The sequence below is a fragment of the Berghia stephanieae genome, chromosome 3, assembly GCF_034508935.2.
Source record: "Berghia stephanieae isolate SIO BIC M18660-M18661 chromosome 3, UCSD_Bste_1.3, whole genome shotgun sequence".
NCBI lineage: Eukaryota > Metazoa > Mollusca > Gastropoda > Nudibranchia > Aeolidiidae > Berghia > Berghia stephanieae.
In genome coordinates this window covers 8,473,728-8,489,050 of record NC_088362.1, presented here as the reverse complement: position 1 = coordinate 8,489,050, position 15,323 = coordinate 8,473,728, and the positions used below count along the sequence as shown (strand labels likewise).

Here is a 15,323-nt window from a genome sequence, read left to right as displayed (position 1 = left end):
ACTTTGGGGGGATTTCAACTAAAAAATAAAACAACAGTGAAACAAGGGGACAATTTCAAACAAAGCAGATTCAGCAATTCATCCATGCGTTTAGTCAGGATCACTTATTAATCCCACTCTGATAATTTTGATAATAACAGGACCTTCCCCAAAACAAGACACAATTCTCATAAGATATTGGATTCGAGAAAAAATGGGGCCAGATTTCACTAACTCTGCTATCCAATCAGTGTTGCGTGAACAGAGGGGTAGCTAAATCTCCAACTGTCTCCTAATTCGAAGGCAAATTGACAATAATAAATAATTTGTAAGTATCGAAGTCCTTGTGACAATTTCGTCATTTCAACACCAGAATAGTCAAAAGATTACAGGTCTAGAGTTTTCCTGCATCAAATAAAAATTATAACAAATGTAACAATTTCAATGAAGGAGCAGAATTGGATGCAAAGAGCAATCTGTCTGATCTAAGTACCCAACTTGAGCTCAAGCACTAGAAACAGATCCTAGTCAAAGTCTTAACAACTGAATATAGAATATACCAACTATAACGATAGGGAGATATTAACGTCAATTTAATTTCAATCCTCACGAAAAGATGCATCCATCCAACTGTGACTCTCCTAAATGAACTTGTACAAAATCAGAGTATTGCAATCTCGAAAGAGAAAAGATACAGCCAGATAGAACAAACAGCCAAGATGGACCTATTAGAATAATGGGACCAGGGGGAATATAAGCCTGCAACACATTAAAACGGATATAATTGGATACAGAAAACCCAGCCAGTGTCCTCATCAATTATTCACTTTATGGAGGAATGAAAATAATAAATACAGTGCAGCACGAAAATAATCTTGTGAACACATCTCATTTCCCCGTTTCATTCCCTCCATTTTCATAGTACTGCCATCATGAAAATCTCAAAGATTACCAGAGGCTAATATGGAAATCTCAAACAAAATTCACCTAACTTGCGCATTTTTTGATAAAATTCTTTTGCCTTATGTTTGTATTGGACAGAAACTAAAGCTGTCATCGATCTCTATGTGTGTGTAGGGGGTGGGGAAAGCATGCTTGACCCGGGTTCTTTAGCTGCATGTTACGCCACACTCTTATCAAATGTGTCAGTGCATGACATAATCAGTCATAAGGTGAAAATTTTGGATTTGCATTTTCTGAAAGAATATGCTCCCCAGAGCATTTTGATCTTTATTTGAAGTAAATCAGGTGATTTTTCATGAAGTTATGGGAAAGGTATCCAGCAAATTTTCTTAAATTTCATACTTTTTGACTAGCTGTAAAAAAATATTTAGAAGTGAAATTAAGCTTTGATATTTTCCGAAGATATACAAAAAGGGTTGATGTAATCATGTATGACAAGAACTCATTTTTGATCAAAATTGACCTTCTAACTAAACTTGACTATATCTCAGTTCAAACCTTTTTACCATCTGACTGATTATATCATTCACTGTAACAAATGTGTACCAGGCAGTTCCAGTGGGAGACTAGCAAGGCAATGATGACCAGAGGCTGTTACAGTTACTATTATTGTATTAAAATCAAAGAAAGGATTAAGATTTAGAAGAGAGGCGTGATTGAGATAAGTGAGCAGTGGCAGTGAATAGGTACTGGATTAATAGGCCAAGACGTCGCATGCCGAGTGTGTAATCAACAATGGGATGTACTGGCTTTGTCTTATTATTCCACTTGTTACTGAATGAAAGAAGACGCACTTAACGTTACACTTCATTATAATGGGACCTTACCAAAACCACCCACGTTTATGCCCTCCCATTCCTCTTCATATTCTTATCAAAACACTCAACACGGAAATCTCGAACAAATGGGCCCGGTCCCAACTTGTTTGAGTTTTCTGTGCTGCCCCATAATTCAATATGTTAACAATTTACGATATGACGAACAAAAACTAGTGGAAAAATGTAAAAGTCAATGGACGAAAATTATTTATCATTACTTTATTTACATTCAGCACATCATTGAATTAAAGTACTTTGAAAGATATTTCATCTTTGTCACCTATTTTTTAACTAAATAAATAGTCTTCACACAATCATCACAAATCGCATGGTCCATTATTATGTAACTAAGTATATTACAATGGCATGCTGAAAACTATTGCACACTCTTTAATAATTTAAAAGTTTTCCATCCTAACTAGTCAAATCCTTATGTAGCAAACTCTAAAACCTGGTAAATAGAACTAGAGAAATGAGCATAATAAAATGAATGCTTGCAGATTTACCCAGGATAGAGAAGTGACAAAAAAAATATATATATAGAAGAACCAAGTGACGTAAATTACAAACATAACCATATTTTAAAATGGCGATTTACAGTTTATGAACGAGTCGCTTGATGCATAAAAGAAAAGATTCCTACGATAAGTTTAAAAGTCACTTCCCCATATATTCCTAATGGCTAGATAAAACTATCCTTTTATCTGACTTTAAGACTTGCTAGTGAAAAACTTGTTGACATATATGCATCGATAATGACCAAAATATAAAATTCTAATAGAAATCAACTCTCAGACTTTCTAATGTGAAAAATTACAGGACAATAGGAATATTTTTTTATCAATTTAAAAAATCTATCTGGGCACTCAGTGTTAGGATTAGGAACAAATATAAAGATGTTTTTTTTTTTCTATTGGAACCATCCTTTATGGAAATCTTAAATTTGATTGAATTTGATGCAATCACTAAAATAAAAAAGAAAAATTATCATGTCTAACTATCAACGTCAGTGATACCTTAGACAAGCAAGCACTTTGTGCATCAAAGTGCTGCTTTTTAGGAATGCCCTGTCATAGATAATGATAATAATTACAACACACATAATATTTTAATAACGTAACAACAACTCAACAATAATCATTGGTTGAAAAAAAGGCCATTAAAAACATAATTTTCATGTTTTGAAGGAGTGGGATAGAGCTTAAAATGTGATTATTTTTTTGTGTGCAGAAGATAAAAGTATGTGCACACACACACACGAAAAAAAAAGAGAGTTATTAATCACTCTTCCATCCACAAGGGATTATTGATCATTTTTCGAGTAGATTCTATCTATTTAAATTAATTTTCACAATCATAATTTAAAATAACATCTGATTATTATTTAGTATATATTTGCAATTTACAGAATATAAAGGCTATTTTATGTAGATAAATACGAATTGAGGTAAAACCAGGAATATGGCTTCAGACAATAGAGGAATAGATTCTTTTTATAGCCCTTTTCTCGTGAAAAGTAAAATACTTTGAACATTTGGAGTAAAATGAAGGTCCAGGAAAACTGAAAATTACCTACAGAGACTGCATGTCATGGCCAAGAGAACGATAATGGTGAGACATTGATGTCTTAAGAACAGCATTTTACATGCTAAAGTTTATTGAAAATTATTAATTCAAAACACTCCTTGATGCATACCTACAACAAAACATTAGTTTCAGAAATTTTTACAAGAACAAATGACTGGAATGTTATTGTTTTTCCCATTCTCTTAATTTAAAAAAATAGTCATCATCAAAATGGTTTTGAATGGCAATTACTTTTTGACAAAACCCAAAATAAATAATGATGTGGAAAATAAATAGAGCATTTGTCACCATTTTAAACTAAACAACAAGAGTACTTGGAGATTGATTTGTGATAATATTTGGTTTAGATGACAGCATTTCATTTATCTGCTGTTTTCGTCTTGAATAAACACACTCCAAAAATGTGTTAACTCGCCGCTCTCTCTCTGTAGCATAATCATGTACTTGGGACTGAATACTATCAGACTTCAAAGAGGATTTGGCACTTTTTATTACAGAATTCTGGTCATCAGAGGCAATATTGGCTTCTTGTAATCTTAGAGATTCCATGACACAATTGAAGTCGGACTCGCGTTGTAACCGCTGACGTTCTATCAAGTTATTTTGGCGGGCAATCTGAAATGTTCATGAAGAAATATTATTTGGTCATTATTTTCTAATCAGATTGAAAACATAAAATAACCATTATTTAAAGAGACATTCACATTGCCACGTTGCCACTTTCTAGAAGATAGATTTTTTTTACTATTACTAGCCACTGCAGGGCAAAATGAAATATGCAAATTCTATCTCAAAAGGAATCTGTATTAAGCTGACACCACCACCCCCCCCCCCCCCCCCCCCCCAAAAAAAAAAAAATTTTTTTTTAAATATAGATTTAAAACTCCTTTGATATAAATTCTTATAGTTTCAGTAGATAAAATGAACTTTCACAAGATGGAATTCGGTAGTGGAGGAATCATCATAAGATAATTATATCTTGTAGCAAGTGTCCCCCATAGAAATAAATAAATTAAGGTGTGATAAGAGTAAATATCTAGATATCTGTCGAGATTCCTCACATCAATTTTTTCTAATATTGCAACAACTTTATTCTTTAAGACTATATAAAGCAAGTTTGGTCTTTTCCTAAAAGATGTGAGCCATTCATATCGCAAATATACTATGCTGGAGATCAGCTAAAATTTGTGTAAACAGTAGTGCGGGGCGGTCCTTGGCAAGCTTAAGGACCACGGTCCTACGGTCCTTGGGAAATGAAGACCGCAAGGACCGGTCCTAGGACCGGTCCTTTTCGACATTGAACAGTCCTGAGAGACTGTTGGAAATTCGAACCGGTTTGACCTTTGAGAGCGTGGGATCGTTCATTCTTGAACCGTTAAAGACCGCTACACGATGAAAACCGTGGCCTACAGGAGTAAAACACACGGAGTAGTCACACTCATTTCAAATTGTAACCTAATTAGAGAAGAGGGGTGATGCCTTCTTTATTTGCTCACTGTACTTCATTGTTACTTCGATAATTTAATAAAATTTAAATTTATCCCCATTAACGGAGATAATGGCATCGCCCAAGGCGTTGATCGAGTTGTTCGTGGCGTTGATACACACACGCAACTCCTAGCCCCCCCCCCCCCCCCCCCCCCACACACACACATTAGAGGGCAGCGAGCATTGAAGAGTAAGAGAGAGACGTGAAGTTATAATAAGAGGGGGTGGATGAGGTGATAAGAGGGGTCGATGGTGACTTTTCACCAGATCTAACAAACTCAGCTACCCATTCATTGCTGAGTAGACAGGGATTCAGAAAAAAATCGACTGCACCCGGGATCGATCTCTGGCCCTTTGCGTATAAAGAGAGTGCTCTATCAACTGAGCTATCGGGGTCCCCAAATATTCTATTGGACTTTTTTAAAATTCAGACGTTATAACTGGGTTTTTTGGAAGGAAGAAACTAATGAAACTCATATTATTTGATTAATAAAAATAATAATAATAATACACATTTATATAGCGCTCATTCTCGTGTAAAACACAAGCTCTGGGCACTTTACAATATAAATATCAATTTTAAGTGAAAAAATAAAAAAATAAAATAATAACAACAATAACAATTCATAGCCAAATCAAGGATTCATATAGAGTCAAGAAAAACAAATACAGTAAAAATGTGTCTTGAGATTCTTTTTAAAAGTAGGTAAAGACTTGCACTCCCTCAGACCACGTGGTAGTTCATTCCAAATCTTGGGGCCGAAACAAGCAAACGATCTATCACCAAATTTTGTTCTTGATCTTTTTTCCGAAATTTTCGTTTGGTCATTACATGATCTTAAAGTGTAATTTTCAAATTTACACATGACAACGTGATCTGTGAGATATGCCGGTGCTATACCAGCCAAACACTTATAAACAAGACACGCTGCTTTGTAATATGTGCGCTTTTCAATGGGCAACCAGTGGAGAGAGGCCAACAAAGGGGTTGCATGATCAAATTTTTTTTTGCCAAAAACTAATCTTGCTGCACTGTTTTGCAGTAGTTGCAATTGTTTAATAGAAGCCTGAGGCAAGTTGACAAGCAGCGAGTTACAATAGTCTAGTTTCGAAAAAATGAGGGAAACAACCAATGTTTTACATGTTCCAATTGCAATATACTGACGGATCGAACTGATTTTCTTCAATTGAAAGTATAAAGATTTACAGAGAGCAGAAATGTGAGCTGACATTTTCATTTCTGAATCAAAATAGACACCCAAATTTTTCACAGTCTTTGAAACTTTGATCTTTTCACCCCAATCAACACCTCAAGACCATCATTCACCTTCAACTGCCCTCTATTTCCCACAATCATCACTTCTGTTTTTGACTCATTCATTTTCAACTTGTTTGCATCCATCCACTCTTTCACATCCGTCACACATTCTTCCACACGTTTCACAATATTTTCGAGATTTTTAGTTTTATCAGTAGCATAAAGTTGCGTATCATCTGCATAGAGATGATAGCGCAGCCCATGACCAGTGATGACATTAGATAATGGAGAAGTATACAAAACAAAAAGAATTGGACCCAAAACAGAGCCTTGAGGAACACCAAAAGACAATGTATGTTGACGAGAAAGTTTATCTAAAATCATAACCTGTTGCTTTCTGCCATCTAAATAAGATTCAAACCACTGCAAGACAGTCCCAGACAAGCCAAAGGTTATATTAAGTCGTTTAATGAGAATACCGTGATCAATAGTATCAAACGCCGCCGAAAGGTCTAACAATGTCAGAAGAGAAACAGAACCTTTATCTAAAACATCAAGCAAATCACTCGCAACACAGCACAGAGCAGTTTCTGTGCTGTGGTAAGAACGATAAGCTGACTGAAATTTTTCCCATAGATTGTTTTCATGGAGATGTTGTGAAAGACGTCTGAGTACAACTTTTTCAAGGATTTTAGAAAGAAATGGCAGATTTGAGACGGGACGGTAGTTACTAAGGTCATTTACATTGAGATTTTGCTTTTTTATGAGAGGCTTTACAATTGCATGTTTATAGATATCTGGGACTTGTCCTGAGATAAGTGACTGATTTATAATATAAGTTATGCAAGGTAACAATTCAGGAAGACATAATTTCAAAATATTAGTTGGTAAAGGATCTAAATCACATGACTTCGAGGAAGATGAAAAAATTATTTTAGAAATTTCTTCTTCAGTTGTTTCTTTAAAACAAGAGAATCCCTGTGAACCCGAAAAAGGGTGGAAATTTATATCTTCATTTGGATTAGTAAAAACACCAAACGAAATTTTAATATTATTGTATTATTTTAAATGACAACACTGCGATAGAAAGGAGTGGTGACAAGAGATGGACAAAAGAAAACAAAAAATCGGATTTGCTACTTGCTAGGTTCGACACACACACACACACACACACACACAAACACACACATCTTTTGTAGTCACATACATTTCAAACAATAACCCATTAGAGAAGAGGGGTCATGCCTTCACCATAGATCATTGTCATTGCGATCATTATGGTGTAGTAAATTTTGAAATTTACCCCGTATAATGGAATCGTCCAAGGCGTGCGCCTCCTGTTCCCCCCATCTCACACATGAAAGGGCGGTTTGCGGAGTGGAGGTTGGTGGTCGTCTGCCTGTATGGTCGTCTGTGTCGTTTAGTGTATGGCAAAGGGGGGTGGGTGCGATTAATTAAGTGGGATGGGTGGTGATTGGTGGAAGATAGGCAACCGAAGCAACGAATCGCTGGGGAAGTAGTAGGCTATGGCGCGAGACCGTAGGACCGTGGTCCTTGCAAGGACCGCCCCGCACTAGTTGAAAGGTGATAAGAAGTGAGGACCGGCGCCGGTCTTCCCCTCTGGGACCGGTCTTCGGTTCACAGCTAAAAAACCGTCGGACCGCGGTCCAGACCGGTCTTCAGCGCGGCACTAGTAAACAGTTCCATACAAACAATATCAGGGGCCAATGCATATCAGTATACTGGGGATCAACTTAAGATGAGTTAATGAACTTCTAAACACTGCTGAAGACATGTCTACCTATATTATGTCAGAAATATTAAATCATAAATACCTGTATTTTATTGTAGTTCCTTTGGTAATGTAAGATTGCAGCATACAAATGCCATATACTAAAATCTGGCCATAACACTTGGATAAATGCTAGACAAGAATATGAGCTCTGCGGAGAGAAAATATGTGTTACTACACACAATAACAGAAAATCTATTGCATACAAAAAGAATTTGAAAAAGACAATATTGAAGAGGAAGAAGAAGAAGAAGAAGAAGAAGAAGAAGAAGAAGAAGAAGAAGAAGAAGAAGAAGAAGAAGAAGAAGAAGAAGAAGAAGAAGAAGAAGAGGAGGAGAATTGGAGGGGGTGGAGGTTTATAATCTGGTGTACTCAAAGAGAAGAGTTTAAAGAGGGAAAATATAATTTTTCACATACAAACACAAACAGTTACATGCAACTGTATCCCTCGCAGAAAAGGTCCAGAAACTGTCAGGGCAAAGCCTATTCGTTTCATTCCAAAACAGGAACTGAAAGCCACTAAAAAGGGAGGACTTATACAGAGGGTGGGGATAGACGACCTTTCTAGTAATTCCTAAAAACCTCCCAAAGAGATGGCATGCATAGGGCCATGACTCGGATCACCTTTGTGGGTCTAACAGTTATGTAGGTGGCAAATCAAGGTCATACAATTTGATCAAGTGAGGTCATTGACTTGTAATTGAGGTCAAATCCTATCTAGACATTATGACGATAAGCCCTTGGGAAAAGGATTATATCAATTTTCCCCATTTTATCAGACTGGCATAAAACCAGAGGTTTCCTTATGCTAAACAGTATTCTTTGTCCAAATTATTGATAAGACTCTTTAAAGGGCTTGTTGGGTTATCCTATATGTCAAATCACATTGTCCATTATCCGATGGGAATAATAAATGATGCCAAAATTGAGAATAGAGATAAAAATGGGATAAGCGCTATATAATGTTGTATCTATTATTACCATAGTATAGTTCAATAAGACATTTATTTTCAAAAACCTTTGAACATCATTGGGTTAAAAAGACACATGAGTGGCAAATATTATAGCGAGTGATGGTAAAAGTTAAATGTCATAGTAAACTAAAAAGTCCTATTCCAAGACAGGGACAGAAAACCGTAATGAAGGTGACAACAGACGTAGGGAAAAGCAAGTAAAACCCGTGGAATCCAGCAAATGACTGTTATTGATAGCAATCAAATCTGAATCTGAATGTTACTTGAAGTCAACTCAATTCTGAGTATTGGTATTTGAGGCCGGAGAGCTGTTGAATATGACAGCCATTGTTGGTGTTTAGGCTGAAAATTTTGATAATCTTCGCTTGACGGTTTCTAAATTTGTGGTATTCACGAATGATTTGGAAAGAGCATTCCAGTGTTTAATCATTTTTTTTATTAACAAAAACAAAGAGAAAATAACACAAAATAAAAAAAAGACATGAAAAAAAATTACTATTGTATGAATGGTAAGTGATGTAAACATATTTCTGAATATTTAACAAAGGCTCACCTCCCATAACAGGAAATCGCTGAGCCTAACTTCACCAGAAGTTCTTATTAATAAGTCTACATTGCTGCATTCTGATGTGTACAAACACTTCTCTAGTAGATCTTCAGAAATATCACTGTAAGACATAAAAATAAAATACAGTCATCAAAATCATTCTTATTCAAATTTAACACTAAAGCTAAAAATTGAAAAATATAAAATCTCATTTATAGTTTTGATGTCAAAGTTGAATAATTCTCAAACATAATAAAATAAAAACATGTATAAAAACCACAATGCAATTTATTTTTTGTTTTTTTTTCAAAAACGCAAAATTTACCTGTTTTTTATATGTCCCGCTTTCACACCTTGTGCCATTTCTTTTATTGCTTTACACATGTCATCCCGAGCAGTGTATGCAAAACAAACATTCAGCATAGCTCTGAAAAATACGAATAAACTCATTTATCATTAGCATTCCATCAACATTTTACTATTGTGTCTTGTTTTTAGTTTTTGCTAGAAACACACATAGGCTAATGAAGATGTCTATGGTCAAACAATATCATACATTTCATTAGAAATATTTTACTATGATAGCAACATGTTTCCCATTTTAAAATGATGGTGTCTACTTGAATAAATTGACAGGGAAGGACAAGATTACATTTCATTGACACGCCAACCTCAAAAGTGAACAGGTAAAATTATGTAACATTGTTAGAAGAAAAACGTTTTCAAGACTTATCTCTTTATCTCGATTGGTCATTTGTTTTTCAATAAAATGGGGCAACTTCCCACACTAATAACACAACCTTGTCTTACTTTTAAGATAAAGTGATTCAAAATGACATTCGATTTATTTCTAATAATGAATGGCCTCCAATAAGTTCTAACTTGAATTCTATGGACTGCAGCAATTTGGTTAATGATGTCAGACATGTTTTAAAAGGGTCGCACAACGATTTACACGGAGGCAGAGTTAAAAGAGTCCATTCAAAACGCATGGGATCAAATCACTATTCACATGGTATCATAAGGACCATGGAAAACAAAATACTTCCCACAGTGATAAAGCAAAATTGGGAATCGAAAGATCACATTAAAATTTTAGAAAGACGTCAAAATGTTCATTATGGCAAAGTTGAGGTGTGTGATATTTTTCAATATATTTTCTAGAAAATTTGGATAAATAAATTCCAATAAATTAGTTTGTGGTGAAATTTCTGATTACAGGCTCCTAAACTTTTCCAGTTTTTTTTATTTTTTTATCACACCTGTTGTTTCTCGAAGATACAACTTAAACAAAGAAGAAAGAGAAAAAAAAGATGTATCAAGTACCTAGTATTGTTGGCAGATATGGATACAGCTTCGGCCAGCAGTTCTTGAAGATCCTTTGGAAGCAGAGTCATATCTCCAATAATACGAACACATACACCGTGCTGGGAAATCAAATCTCTGTTTTAAAAATAAAATATAGTAGGTATACAATTATAATGTAAAAATGATGCAAAGCAGACAGAGAAGAAGCCACAACGGATGTGGTTACAAAAAAAAAAAAAATTCAGACCCCCCCACTTTTATTTTCATAACACTGTATAGCAGTTAGTATATATGTTGTATATTAGTAAATAAATAAATAAATAAACTTTATTCCTCTATAAGTAAACTGGTTTCATAAACGTGAATTACAAGATGAATTATATTTTATTCATGAAGCAATAAATTAAATTAAATAAAAATAAAGGTAATAGTAAAAACGTGTCTATAATGTTTATTAATTACTGGCAAAAGTGTCGCAAGACTTGTAAGACTGCACAAAACCATTATAATATATGGTCAGCTTTCTCGAGTTCAATGTGAATTTGTTCACTCAGAAGGATATTTGAAGGTTCATAAAAAGAAAAATAACAAAAAAAAACCTTATCAAGCTGTCATTATTAATAGTAAGTAGGGAAATGATGTGTCCTGGTTTTCATTACAATAATAATTCAATATATAAAAAAACACAGCACAGAAACCTTTGGGTCAGTGAGCACAGGGTGCCGGTACTCAGTTTGATAATTCATCATAATTTCAATCAATAAAGGCATGTTAAAATGAAACCTTGATGATATGCAACCGATACGACATAGAGATCCAAAATGCAAAGTACAGCACAGTGTCAGTGTCAGAATTTATTCTCTCATATTCACATGAATGGACAATCTAACAAATTTGTTCAATTTTATTCATGTTGAATGCGATATAGACTTAAGAAGAAGGAAAATAATAAAGAACAAAAAAAGTCAGCAAACAGTGACAAACGATCAAACCTTAAACCTTAAACATGTTATTAATTAGGCTAACTAGCTTACTCAAAAATTTTTCCCTTCACATTTTTAGGGACGTTTTAATAACATTTCTAAATTAAATCTGTCAGTCCACACAGTTCAAAGACCCAGAATATATTGTAACCTTTCGCACTTAACTTTAATAATTCACTCTACAAAAACTTACTTTTCTTGTAAAAGGCGTTTAAATTTCTCCTTTGCTAATTCCATCAAACCATTGACTTCATCACTTGACCTCTTAAAGTTTTCTATACTGAATGCATATACTGTAACTTCTGTAACACCCAAATCAAGACACCATTCCAAGGTCTGAAAAATACATAAACAATAATTTGATGTGACAATTCAAATGGATTTGATAGCCAGTAGATAGTAGATATATTTCCGCACAGCGTCACGTAAAAGAAATTAGACATTTTAAGTTATTGAGCAAAATGAAAAACAAGATTAACAGGAGTCATGGAATGAGTTCAAAACAAAGGTAACATCCCTTATAAAAGGTCCTGCTTTATATCTTGAATATATTGAATTTAAAATACTTACCCAAGTTTTCAATTGCTTAAACAATTCTGCTCCTGTTTACCTTCAAGAACTTATCCACCTTTATGGACCCAGTCGAAATTTAAGATCTGCTAATTTAAATCTCCTAAGGGAACCCGCAAAAATAGTTTTTCACGAGAAATCCTTTGACATCATGCTCCCCCGATTGTGAAACTCCATCAGTGTTGAAACAAAAAATAGTGAAAATCCATTTTCTTTTAGAAAACTGTTAAAAACTGAACTTTTCTGTAAGGCATATAATTTACACTCTTACTCTTAGTATGTATTTTATTAGAATTTATTTTATTATCATATCAATGTGGTTTTTAACATTTCAGTTATATACACAAACACACACACACACACACACACACACACACATATATATATATATATATATTGTATGATATATGATAAGTAAAGCGCCAGTAAGAAATTTGGATTGAAACTAGGTGCTATATAAATTCAATATATTATATTATTATTATCATTATATCTTGATTTAATGATAACTATGAAGACATATAAAGGTTAAAGAAAATCCATATTAAAATCAGATCAATGCTCTAATCAAATGAATATATATATATATTTGGTTTTACTTATATAAATCAATTTAGGATGTTCCAACTAACATTAATAATCATTAATATCATTATTGCAACTTTGTGGTTTGGTAGCATGACAATCAGCTTGTAAGTCTCGGATTCGAGTCCACAGCAAAATTAAATGAATCCTTAGAAAAGGCTATCAATTTATATTTTCTCATCATATTCAAGTTTGCTGGATAACAACATTGTCTATGTAAAAAAAAAATTAAATAGAGCCTTATTGAATTTACAGTTACAGGCATCATATCTCGTCCCACATGTTACTTTTTGCTGTTGGCTGAATACTTTCTGTAAAGTTTTCTGAGTCTGAACATGTTGAGTGAATATAACAATGTGTAAAGGCTTAAATATGTTTTTAAAATAATATTAATAACAATGTTAAAAGAAGTCTAACACTACTAATTACATACCTCAGCAAGTTTATCAAAACCTTTAATATGCCCCTCTGACTTCTGAAGACTATTTCTGGTAGCAAATCGACGATTTCCATCCATAATAATAGCAATGTGTCTTGGAACTGGACCAGCACACAATACTGCTTCAAAAGCCTTCTGAAGCCATGTCCTTTTTCTTCTCTCTGGAAACCAAGACATGACTGATAGCCTGCAAGGGAAACAGACCATTCCATTCATTTCAATGATGAAAGTCCTCAATCTTAAAAACAAATTTATTTTTAAAAGCATAATTCTGGTTTTCAACATGATTTCCATATATTTCATTCACCTTTTCTTTTATTATTTTTGATCTGGCTGGACCATGAGCATTCACCAATGATTTCTAGTTTGAACTCTGATCACACTACCGACCCATCCACCATCCTCCTCTCTCCAAAAACCACTTGATGGTTTGTCCAGATGCTATCTACAGATTATAAGAGACTGCAACTTTTTAAATATTAACCTTCTGGGTTACAATCAACAGCTTTTCTTAGAGTTAGTTTGACCTATTTCCGTATTATCATTTGGGGAGTGACAGGTAGGTTACAACCCCCCCCCCCCCCCCCCATTTTGGTGGAATGTGGATTGTGGATATTGAAGAAAGTTTTTTTAAAAAGTGAGCTTTTCAAATGCACAATTTATCTACTTCTTAAATATCTCAAGCACTGAATTGTTTACTTTCGGATGATGATGGATTAAAATAATAATAATAATAATAATAATAATAATAATAATAATAATAATAATAATAATAATAATAATAATAATAATAATAATAATAATAATAACAATCAATCAAATGTCAATTCTAGGGAGGAGGCGGAGGTACTCTACTCTGAGTTTTCATTTTTTAAACTCAAACCAAAGAAAGAACTATTAGTTTTCGATTTTAAAAAACAAAACAAAAAAACAACCTTTAAATCGAAGCTTGTCAGATTCCTATTTAGAATACTAAACGCAAACGGCCGCAAATAATAAAATCATAATACCTCCTTTCCTTTCAACTTTCAGTCGTCTTTTCCTACTTTCTGTTTGTCATCAACATTCAACATTGTTTCAGTGTGCTACGTTGCAGGAGGACTAGAACTGCCAGATATTTTTTAACTTATAGAGTTAATAGGTGTAAAAAATTATGCCAAATTTCATTGCCGGAATGCGCTTGTCGAATAAGCTCACAATATTGCCACCCGGAAGTAAAACGGACCAACACACAAAACTCTGTGTAACTATGGACTTTTATACCTAGTCCGGATAATACAGTTAAGTGAGCATTACTCATAAACGTGGATGGCAAAAAAAAAAAACAAAAAACCCAAAGGCCCGAGTGACGTCAACTTCATTCTATCGATAACAGTGTGACTCAAGCGATTAGTATGACTAATAAATACATTGAGAATAATATTAAGCTTATTCTGTTGATAAGTAACAAATATGCTCGTCCTTCAGAGATCCACAAGGTCCATAGACCCGGAGAATCACTGGATAAGGCGAATGGTATAAGATTGTCGTCAAAAAGAAAGGACAATGTTATAGAGAGCAACAAACTATGATTAATGCGTGCATTTACATATATTGTCCCATTTTTAAACGTCTATATCTCAGTTTTTACTGAAATCTCAGATTGATCTAAAGCATAAATCAAAGGATTTTCCATTTTTAAAAACACGAGTCAGGCAGCAAGTGGTAAATGGGAATATTAAAAGATGGATAAACATATTTTATATATCGTGAGAAATTGATATACATGGATCATGTACAGTGCTCGACAATTAAGGAGTCTTAGGACATATTTCCGTTTTTTCCACGTCGTTCGTTGATCACTGTAGGTTGGGAAATGAATCGTTAACTTGCTATTGTTAATCAACTTATAAAAATATTTACAATGGTGCTTTAAGGATAACGGCATCGAAAATAACGATACTTTTTTACCCCCCCCCCCCCCCAATATTTATCGATTGTAAATAGTCTTTTTATAACGAGAAAGAGCGATTCGGAGAACGATATTAACGAA

General features: G+C 34.1%; 1 protein-coding gene across 1 annotated transcript; it reads right to left on the bottom strand.

The window, feature by feature from the left end:
* Positions 1-1,964: 1,964 nt before the first annotated feature.
* On the bottom strand, positions 1,965-14,501 carry LOC144967104 (dehydrodolichyl diphosphate synthase complex subunit DHDDS-like). Its single transcript, XM_078903940.1, has 8 exons — positions 14,302-14,501; positions 13,286-13,478; positions 11,891-12,033; positions 10,733-10,849; positions 9,732-9,833; positions 9,413-9,527; positions 7,929-8,036; positions 1,965-3,962 (listed from the first exon to the last, which is right to left on the bottom strand). Exons 2-8 carry the CDS (start codon positions 13,466-13,468, stop codon positions 3,645-3,647), a joined length of 1,086 nt encoding a protein of 361 aa, XP_078760066.1. The 5' UTR covers positions 13,469-13,478; positions 14,302-14,501; the 3' UTR covers positions 1,965-3,644.
* Between the last annotated feature and the right edge of the window lie 822 nt (positions 14,502-15,323).